The sequence below is a fragment of the Neltuma alba genome, unplaced genomic scaffold (genome assembly GCF_004799145.2).
Source record: "Neltuma alba isolate B1F8T4 unplaced genomic scaffold, ASM479914v2 tig00013249_pilon, whole genome shotgun sequence".
Taxonomy (NCBI): domain Eukaryota; kingdom Viridiplantae; phylum Streptophyta; class Magnoliopsida; order Fabales; family Fabaceae; genus Neltuma; species Neltuma alba.
The window spans coordinates 99,299-110,795 of record NW_021637544.1 but is presented as its reverse complement, the minus strand read 5'-3'; the positions used below and the strand labels follow the sequence as shown (position 1 = coordinate 110,795).

Here is an 11,497-nt window from a genome sequence, read left to right as displayed (position 1 = left end):
CAGCGCACAAAGCAATAATGTGTTAGATGAGTGGGAATTCACATTACAAAATTCGAGTAACTACCAAAGTATACAAAAATACTGTGGAACCATATACAAGAATGGCTCAACAAAACCAGAAAAAGGTACAATTTTATCTTGGTCCCGAAAGCCTAACTGCTGAAAGATATGCATCACTATTGCAATCTGATGGTCCTGAGGAGGTGCCACCTTCACTCATAGATTTGAAGAAAGACGAGTACAGGCGAGAACCCATTGGAGAAGACGATGGTGGCTTAGGAACAGTACAGAGACCCTCAAGCATCTGAGCCACTTTGGTCATGGAAGGCCTTAGAGACATATCTTCCTGTATGCACCACAATGCAACTTTGATGGCAATATGAAACCTTTCATCATTCTCATCTATTTTCAACTTTGAATCAAGAAGATCTTTTAACTTCCCTTCTTCCATCATCTTGTAAGCAAAGGTTGGGAAGTGGGATTTCTCTGAAGACTCGTTAGGGTCATAATTTTTCCTACCACCAATTATCTCTAGCAACACCATCCCATAGCTATACACATCGCTTTTCTCCGATATGGCATAGTTTGTGATCCATTCTGGTGCAAGATATCCCCTGGTTCCCCTTAGTGTTGTGAAAACATGGCTTTGTTCGCGAGTCATGAGTTTAGCCAACCCAAAGTCTGAAACTTTCGCAAGGAAATGCTCATCAAGAAGAACATTTTCTGGTTTGATGTCACAGTGAACAATCTTTGAATCGCAATCCTCGTGCAGGTACGCAAGCCCTTTTGCTGTGCCCAAAGCTATATTAAACCTCGTATCCCAATCCAACAATAATTCTCCGTTTTTCTTGAATATCCATTTATCCAATGAGCCATTTGCCATAAACTCATAAGCAAGAAGGCGATGAGTTCCTTCAGCACAGAATCCTTTAAGCCGAACTAAATGAAGATGATGAATGCTGCCAATGATGCTAACTTCAGCCCTGAACTCTTTCTTCCCTTGGCCTATGCTTTCCAGCTTCTTCACAGCTAATAGAGTCCCATCTGGTTGAACTCCTTTATAAACTGAGCCAAAACCTCCATGCCCTAGCTTCTCAGAGAAGTTCTTAGTAGCTGTTTGCAGTTCTTTATAGCTGAAACGGACAGGCATACCAGTAAGATTCTCCAAGAAATTGTCCTCTTCTGAACTCCCCCTTGGAGACTCAGGCGATTTTTGCTTTCTTCTGTAGTATCTAAGTCCCACATAGAACAAAACGAAAATGACAAGCAAAGTTGTTATGACAATAACTACAACCACCACAGTGTGCTTCTTGCTGCTTCCACCTCCTGAAGAGCCAGATCCTCCGTTACTCGAGACCTTAATGTAAGAAACAAAACCTGAATCTGTGTCAGAACTCTCAAAGCTTCCTATACTATCCAACATGAAACAGTTCCCTGAATTGTTGTGGAAGAACATAGCAAGGCATGAGCAATTTCCCAGGCAGGAAGATTTGCAGCCATCCAAATCAGTTTTGGAGGATGGTGAAAGGAATCCAAGAGCGAAGTAACCAAGCCCATCATCACCTTCCGCAAGCTCCGCGGATCCATTTGAGCCATCGCAAGGAGAGACAATCCCTGGTTTGCAATTGGCGCGAGATCTCAGAGCCGAAGGGCAACGACACTTGTTATCATCCGTGCATATGGTATAAGGACCACAAGGTTCAGGTGTGCTGCAAGAATCTTTTGGGATTTTTGTTGGCGAGGGATTATTTGAACTTCCACTGTCGAGATTAGAGAAAGTGATGAAACCATTACTTCCCAGAACAGCAGCCCAAGTGGAATTTGTGCCTGATGAATCTTCAGCCAAAATGAACTGCCATAACAAAGATTTATTTTTATCATAGAACCTCCACGAATTTGCGCTAATGGAGGCCGAAGCCACCGCGTTACCATCTTTATCGATGATTCTGCGGTCCTCGTTCTGCATAGACCAATAAGGCTGTGGGTTTTGAAAACCAGCAGAGAGAACAAAATCACCAGATTTGATCTCCAGAACGTGGGTTAAGTTATATTGGTCAGGTTCACTGATAAGTTTCATGCCCTCTTTGAATTCCTGCATTGACAATAAGGTGTCAGTTGGATGGCCGAAACTCTGCCAAATTGTACTATTATCGTCAGCAAGCAACACCAAGTTTCCTGTGTCCTGTAATGCCATTGAAGAAACCCCTTTGCCCTTCGTATCTGTAGACCAAACCACATCGCTTCCTTTCTGTAGAAAGACATTACCGGTTTTGTCGAACACAAAATTATCAGAATTACTAACAGGGAGGCCTCTGTTTGCCGTCCAAACAACTTTGGAGTTGTCACCGTGGGCGATTACTAGAAGATATAATGAGTTGTCGTTCGGGGTAGTGATGAAGCCAAACATAAATTCTCCATTATTTGACACGAGAAACATGCCGTTTTTGTCAATCCAATTCATTTGAGTGCCTTGAAATCCTGGAGTGATAGAGCCGATGCTCTGAATGCCAGCCAGACAGATTTCAGACAAGAGTAGACTAGACAGGCCAAGAACGCCGATGATATGGATGAAAGACCAGGTTCTTTTCATGGCTCCTATTACAAGTCTCCGAAAAGCTGTTACTATTTAGGGGAATTTAAAGTCGCGAACCGGGAACAAAACTGTCGAAATCGTATTCTGAGCAGAGAAAAGAAGATCCGAAGGTTTGAAGAAGAGATACCTGTCCCACAGATGATTCACGAGTCAGATTTTCGGAATTGAACCAATAAGAACTGAAACTAAGGGTGTGAATTCTACGACCAGAGCACTATGGAAGAAAGGGAACAACTTTTGACGGCGAATTTCGCTTACTTTTCAGTGCCTATTGGAACTTGAAGCTTGCCTTGAAGAAAACGAAATCGTGTCCGTCACCGACCGCGAGAGAGACAGCTGACAAGTGCCAGGGGCAAATATGAACACGAGCAAAGGATAAATTTACAGACGCAAAAATCTTCACCTCCCGCCGGAATCTTCTTTGTTCAGATTTCAAAGCCAATGAACAGCGTCAAAAACCGTGGACATAAATTGAAGCACAGCCACCCGAAGAATTGACCCAGATAACCAAAGTCGAAGGGTGCTCAACTGGATTGAAACTGAAGAAGGCAAGACCAGATAAGGCAGGTGAGTACTCTTCATTTAGTAATGAAATGAGAGTGAGAGAAGCATAATTAAGGAAACTGAGAATGTTGTCCCAATCGTAGCAGTTAATGAATTGCAGGAGAAGGAAGAATACAGAGCATAAAAAGGGGCAGATAGATAATGGTTGACCACACCCCTATACAAGTTTGACAAAAGGGTGAAGAAAGAAAAGAGACAAGTTGATTTGCGGACACGAGTATGGCCCTGGCTTTTTCTCTGAAGTCTTTTTGTGCTTCTGTCATACGGATAATGGACGATGAGAGATCCGGGGGTTGCCTTTTTCTCGAGGATAGGGGAACTGTAAAACGCGAGACGATTTTTCGGTTTGTGGGTTGACGATGGTTTTGACGGATCCAAGAACTACTTTTTCCTGCACAAAATTAACTTGATCGAAGGTTGTTTTTGCAATATTCTATGCTACTTGGTACGGAGAAAATATGGGAAGGTTTAATACGCTGCAGAAAAGACTGATGAAATGAAACTAATGACAGCAATTGAAAATAAATGCGTGTTGGTTGGGTGAATGAGTGAATTATTATTATTATTATATAATGATAAAATAAGAATATAAAAATGGGAAAAAGAAGGACGGTTTTGAATTTTGGATAGTGTGGGTTGGAACTGGGAACATTAAATAGCACAGGTGGCGTGGGGGGATGGTGGGAAGGAAGAGAAGGCATTGATTGTTGAAGGCGAGGCCACTTGCGTGCATTAAAATATCACAGGAGAGAGCTGGACGAGACGAATGTGAAGACATCGTCCGTATTCCCTCGCCACTTTTTTTTTAATATTGATGGTAATTGTTATTTTGCTACTCCTCCGGTCCTTAATATAAGACCTATTTAACTAATTTGATTATATTAAGAAAGTTAGGTAGGTTAGTTAATTATAAGAAAAGTGACACGTTTTTCCTAAAACGTCATAATCATCTTTCTTAATACCTCTCTCCCTCTTCTACTTGATTATGGTTAAGGGAGTATCCATAGGGGTAATTTAGAGAAAATTGATAAATATGAGAAATGGGTCTTATATTTAGGACCAAAATCAACTCAAGAATTGATCTTATATTAAGGACCGGAAGAGTATTATTGATTATTGATATGTTGATTATTATTAGTAGTTTAGTACTGATTGTTAAGAAATAAGTGATCACGTGCTTCCAGAAGAAGAAGTAGATCACCACGACGCCGAAGAGGCCCTTACACAATACGTCCATCCGGAAACTAGGAGGCTCGTCTGGCAAACACGAATTATGTTGGACGGTGGATGATATTACATGTTTTAATATTTTAAATAACATTCTTAGCTAATTATTCCGTCCGTGTTTACTACTATTACCTGATATCAAGCTAATGAACTGCCCGGAAATTTTGAAAAGAAAATAGAGAGAAAAATTAGACATTAGCATGGTGGAATTAGGATATGAACTACAGTGTGCAAGAGAGCAAAAAGTATTCTTACATACTTAGCTAGTTGTGAATTAAATTTGGTATACTCCTCTGGTTTTTAATATAGGACCCAATTTTTGAGTTAGTTTTAATCCTAAATATAAGACTCATTTATCATATTTATCAATTTTCTCTAAATTACCCCTATGGATACCCTTAATCATAATCAAGTAGAAGAGGGAGAGAGAGTATTAAAAAAAGATGATTATGGTATTTTAGGAAAATGTGTCACTTTTCTTATAATTAACTAACTTACCTAACTTCCTTAATCTAATCAAATTAGTTAAATGGGTCTTATATTAAGGACCGGAGGAGTATTTAGATTTCAATTCATTTTATCTCTCAGATTTATGATTCATGCTCTAAAATGTCCCTATTGATTATTAATTATGCATATTAAAGAAAGTTCTTGTCATGAAGAAAAGGATGTTTTAGAAAAATCAGCTCATATTTCTTACAAATAATTAATTTAATTAATATCATTAATCTACACCAATTAGTTAAGCATCTCTTATACTAGGAACCAGAACTAGTATTTCACCAGTTTGAACAGATTAAGAAAACTAAGTAAATCAAGTAATTGTAACAAAAGTAATGTGATGTTTTTAAAGTGTCCCATACAATCGTAGATTATATACCAGTTTGTAAGTAAAATAAATTAATTTTAAAAAATAAATTGGTGTTATATTTAGAACTAAATCTAATTTCTTCTCTGTTAATACGGGAGATGTTAGAATAAGAGATAGTATATGGACTTGGGGGTGGGCGTTTAGGCAGCACTAGCCAAGAGGCAGTGCATGTTTTGGGTCCCCACCAAATTTATTCTGGTCAACTTTGAATAATAAAATGGGATTTGGTCAATTTTGAATAATAGAATGGGATGGGGGTGGACGATGTTGAAAATGGAGGTCGCTATAACCCAAATGGAGAGCCAAAGGGTCATTAAAGTCAACACACAGAAGCAGTGAGACTCCCTGATTTGTTTTTTTTAACATCACAGCGCTAATTAAATCTTAGGATTCGAGTCACAATCCATCGGAAGAAATAGTACCTCTTTTTTTCCAAAGGCTAGGTAAGGCCATTGCTTTAATTTCCAAACCAAATCCTTTTAATTATAATGCATATGGAGCTTAATCTTTGAATACATTATGTGACCCGCGTGAGGGCTAACCCACAAGCATTTAATTAAGGTCGTTTTGAGCGTGTCTGAGTTCACATTAGAAGTAGCCAAACTTTTTTTTTTTCCATGCTTCAAAAATTGTTTCAGGCTGTTCAATTATGTTTGTTATAATGTTGATATTAACTACTCACTTTTAGGGTCTGTTTGGCTCAATGAGAGAATAGAGAATGAGGGATTTTAATGGAGGGGAGAGGATGAGAAGAGAGTAGAAGGATTTTAATATTACCTTGTTTGGATTTATAAAAAAAGGAGGGAGGGGAGGAGTTTTAATATTACCTTGTTTGGTTCATAAGGGGAGGGGAGGAAAAAATATTTTAACATGGACAATTTTGTCCTTATTTTATTCAAGATATGGGCATAATGGTCACAACATGACAAAATATTATATTTTTCCTTTCCTCCTAAAATTTGTGTATTGCCAAATAAGAGGAAATGATTAAAATCCTTTCTTCTCCCTCCCATTCCTTCCAAATCCCTCATACCAAACACATCTTTAGTCTCGGTGTACAAGTAAAAGTGAAGCAACGCTTAACACCCATATACTATGCATTAGTGGTAATATTTGTGATAAATGGACATTAAGATATATAATTGGAAAATATTTAAAAGAATGGCTGAAATGTATATATATCTATCTATATATAGTCACAGATTATGGATTGGAGGGTTATGATGAGGTATGAAGCCTGGGAAAATGAGGATACCAAAATCAAAGGCGTGCATGGAAGCAGGACACCTCGGCCTCGCCAAGTGAGGCAACGAGACAAGATCCCGTTTTCTTGTTTAATTATTTTACTTACGCACACCCACGTCCCATATAATACCCCCACTAATCGTTCACTCTTTCAGGGATGATATCTTCATTGATCCCTTTTTCTAACCAATTCAGTGACGTGTGTTATTCTGATATATTAATTACTCCTATAGTCTTATTTAAAAGACAGAAAGAAAAATTTCTTGATTTTACTTATAAATCATTTTATTAAATTTTTAGGATGAATATATTATTTTATTATTTATTATAGTGTAAATAGATTTTTTAAAATGTGTATATATTAAATAGGAGTAAAATTAAAAAGTTATTATATTTTAACAAAAAAGTCAACATAGTTTAGATTTTTTTTATTTATATAAAATATATTTAAACTGTCTTATATGGAGAACCACCAAGTCATGGGGTTTAAAAAAGTTAGTTTTTTTTTTCACAAAAAGGATGCCATGTTGAACATTTGCCTATGTTTAAAAAAAAAAAAAGAACATAAAAAGCAGGCAGTACGATATCACGATACATAACGTAACACGAATCCCAGTGAAGTGTGCTGCTGAGTGTGCGCTTGCAGTTGAAGCGATCATTGGCTGCTTTTGTTTTTAAAAAGTTGTGGAGGGGCCATGACGTGCCTCCTGCACCTGAGTAATTGGTCTGTAGCGCCGGTGAGTGACAAATTAGAGAAGACATTGTCAATATTATATATATATATATATATATTTACACACACATAGGAGCCCGTCGTGGATTAATGACCAGCTATGAAATCAATATTAATAATTAAATTAATAGTGCTGAGAATGATATTAGAGTGATTCGCTGTGACCCCACGAGACTTGCTCCGGATATGACCATGTGAGAATGCGTAATATATGGTGGGGGCGTAATATTCTCCCCCATAGTCATAGCTAGTGAGGTCATGATGACGTTGTTATAGACGTGCAAGGTTTTTTTTTTTTTTTTTTTTGAGGGAAAAGGAATATTCCCTCATCCAACAGAATACAAAGCATAGCATTAGCAGTAAGAACTAAGAAGACATTTTCGAAATAAAAACACATGACAGCCAGGAAATTGATTTGAAAAACAAATGTTTGGTTCTTTTTTTTTTTGGGGGGGTGGGGGAGGTTTGAGGTTACGTGGGCGTTGAAACTCGGGAATGGTTGGCCCAATGAGTCGCTTTTAAGGTTGCACGGGAGGCGCCTGTACCTTAATCATTATGGTAGTATCATTGTATCATCAAACACATAGGATTGGCCGAGAATGTGAATGGGAGGAACGGAAATGGGGTTAGGTTTGGAAATATATTGACCGAATCTCCACTTATGCTGTTTGGCGGTTCAAACACACTATGGTGGGAGTGTTTGAAAATATCCACATTTGGCACCTTCAAGGTCATAACGATCTTCTCACTTCTGACCACAAAGCAAAACAAAACCATAAGAAGGAAAAAGATGAAGATGGAATGATCTTAAAGTGCGTATTGGGTAATATATAAGCTTCCTACGTGCTTTTCCCTTTAAGCCGCAGTGGGTTTTTCTTCTCACGCTAAATGATCATATTAATCGATAACAATATTTAAAAAATAATTTTTAATAAAAGTCAATTTATTTAGCAAAAAACACAAAAACGAAAATCATCAATTAATCCTGAGTCAATACTAAATTGGGGGCACAATGTAGAAACGCATTACAATAAATTACTCTCTCTGATTTTAAATATAAGACATATTTTGTAGTATAATTATATTTAAAACCGGAGGAGTAACATAAATACTAACCCAACAACATCTGCAACAACTAAAACACGGATTTCCAATCAGCAGGTTCAAAAGACGGCCAACAGTTTTTACAAATTTTATTCATTTTGACCTTTTTGGTCTTTCCTGAGGCAGGAAAGAGGAAAAATTTCACAGTATTGTAATTTTGTAATAACCAAATAGTAATAAGTCGTTTGAGGGAAGTTTTTCTTTATGGTCTGTAGTGTTGAGTTTGCTTTATAGACCCGTTTGAGGAAGTTTTCTTTATTTTATTTATTTTTGGCATAACTCATAGTGTCTTTTAAGTTATTTTAGATTTGAGATTAATCTCTTTCAAGTCAGAAGCGTTAACGTTAAAATCCTCTCAATAAATATACAGGATCTGAGCTTGTATCTTTATCATTATGAAGATAAGCGTATCATAATCGAAAGTTTGTTGATTGTTTCTATTTGTTCTCCAAAATTGTCCACTTGAAAATAGTTATCCAATAAAAGATTAACAAAGAGGCTAATGGTCTAATTAATATATTTACCGAAAATGTTATCCATCTTCCATAGTCTAACTTTCCAAATCGATCAAATTACAAATCGGAACCCAAACAAAGCCCAAGTAAATAAGTTGTTCAACTGAGCCCAAAGTGTAAAACTCTTCAATTGTTTTGTTTGACCCAAAATGGCTAAAACGACGTTGTGCTAAGCGCGAAGTAGAAACAGACACGAGACAGCAGGAGCATGTGCTTTCATGGAAAAACAAACATGGCAGCTCCACTGCCGAATGTTAATATAGGATCTTAATATAAAACCTAATTTTAAATTGATTGTAGTTTTAAATATAAGATCTATTTTTTATATTTATTAATTTTTTTAAAATTATTCTTATGGATACTCTTCTGACCATAATCAAGTAGAAGAACGAGAAAATGTATTAATAAAGATGATTATGGCGTTTTAGAAAAAAAATCACATTTATTATAATTAGCTAAGTTACCTAACTTTTTTAATCTAATCAAATTAGTTAAATAGATATTATATTAAATGCTGGAGGAATATTATATTTTAGTTTGTTAACATTACTTTTCTTTAAAATAATAAAAAAGACATTGGGAAAAAATAGACTAGGAAAAAGCAAAAGGCATCGTAAAATAACAAACTAGTCACGCTTAATACTGGCAAAATCAAGCTAAGCAAATGAAGCTTACATTAAAGTACCAACAAACTAACATGCAGAGGTATCTAACATAATCAAAGAATAAATACTACTTTCGGTCTTTAGACCTCGTTTAATTTTTATTTTGATTCTAAATATGAGACCCTAATTCACTTTGTCTCTCATATTTATGCTTTTTTTTTTCTTCAAGATAATCTTTTTAATAATGATAGTCTTAACCAATACACTTGATTAGTAAGGATATTTTATAAAAGACAATAACTATTTATTACAAGTAACTAACTTAACTTATTTTGTTAATTTACTCAAATTAGTTAATTAGCTCTTATATTTAGGAGGCGGATGACTAACCAGACGTACTAACAAACAGTATATAGTGACAAAATAACTAGACGTGGACAACTAACCACAGGATGCCGTATCAAGGTGGGTGTGAAGGAGATTGAGTACCACTCCCTTTGGCTTCTGGATAGCACTGTCGAAGCATCTAATGAGCCACTCCCATCGTGTCCTGGCGCTATTGGCATCCCTCACAAGCCCCATTGACTTCATCTGATTAGCAATGAAAATTCATTCATCCTCCTCAGTTTCAGACGGGAATATATTTTTGGCTGCCATCTGGAGGCTTACCAAGAATATTTCTTTTTGGTTTGTCTATTTTGCTCGCGCTGTTAAGTTTACATGGGAGCCGCCGATACCTTAACTATTAGTATTACCGTACCATCAAGCACAGGATTGGACGAGAATGTGAATAGGAGGGGCAGCGAGGAAAGATGAATGGAAATGGGGTTAGGTTTGGAAATACATTGACCGAATCTCCACTATTGCCATGGCGGGAGTGTTGAAAATCCATATTTGGCACCTTTAAGATGACAACAATCTTCTCACTTCCGACCACAAAACAAAACAAAACCATGAGAAGGAAAAAGGTGAAGATGGAATGATCTTAAAGTGCATTAGGTAATATGTTTGTTACGCGCCTTTCCTTTTCGGCCGTTGTGGGCTTTTCTTCTCACGCTAAACGATCATATTAATTATTAACAATATTAAAAAATATTCTTTTTTTTTTTACAGAAGTCAATTTATTTAGCAGAAGCCATAAAACAATACATATAAAATCATCAATTAATCCTGATTCAAGATTAAATCGGAGGCAAAATATCTGAAAGGAGAAACACATCACAGTAAATTAACATAAATACTAACCCAACAACATTTGCAACAATTAAAACATGAAGTTTCAGCAGGTTTAAATAGTTCTTTCCAAATTTTGTTTATTTTCACCTTTTGCTCTGTGCTGAGGAAACCGAGGAGAGAGGAAAAATTTCACAGTATTGATTTTTTGCAATAACCACTCGAATGGTAATAAGTCGTTTGAGGGGAGTTTTTGATGTTTTGTTGAGTTGGTTTATTCGACCCGTTTAAGGGAAGTTTCTTCTTCTTCTATGTATCTCCAAATTTGTCCAGCTGTATTTATCGAAAATATTTATCCAATATTATGCATTCCATTGTGTAATTTTTCAAATCGATCCAATCACACAAATCGTCGCCCAAACTAAGCCCAACTATACAAAAGTGTTCAGCTGAGTCCAAAAATGTAAAGCTCTTCACTTTTTTTGTTTGACCCAAAATAGCTAAAACGGCGTTGCGAAAAGAGCGAAGCAGAAACGGACACAGGACAGACAACAGTAGCACATGCTTCCGTGTACGCGTCGTGTCGTTTTTGGGGTCATCACTTACGTGGCAACTCCTCTGTCGAATCATCAGAAACCAACGATAGGTCCCCACATCATCACCTAATCTGCAAACGAAGCACGTTGAGCTCACGTGATTCAAATAATAAGAGCAAGCGTGTGGGCTGATAAACGTGTGGAGACCAAGGCCACTTCTCACTCGGAAACAAAGGAAAGATAAAATCGTGTTATGTATTGACTCGTTCCTTCCCGAGTCCTTAGACCATATATATGAGAATTGAAAATGCCTTAGCATTTATCCGTCACA

General features: G+C 36.8%; 1 protein-coding gene across 1 annotated transcript; it reads right to left on the bottom strand.

The window, feature by feature from the left end:
- Window positions 1–2,959, bottom strand: LOC114735709 (G-type lectin S-receptor-like serine/threonine-protein kinase SD2-5). Its single transcript, XM_028923428.1, has 2 exons — window positions 2,852–2,959; window positions 1–2,720 (listed from the first exon to the last, which is right to left on the bottom strand). Exon 2 carries the CDS (start codon window positions 2,588–2,590, stop codon window positions 134–136), a length of 2,457 nt encoding a protein of 818 aa, XP_028779261.1. The 5' UTR covers window positions 2,591–2,720; window positions 2,852–2,959; the 3' UTR covers window positions 1–133.
- Between the last annotated feature and the right edge of the window lie 8,538 nt (window positions 2,960–11,497).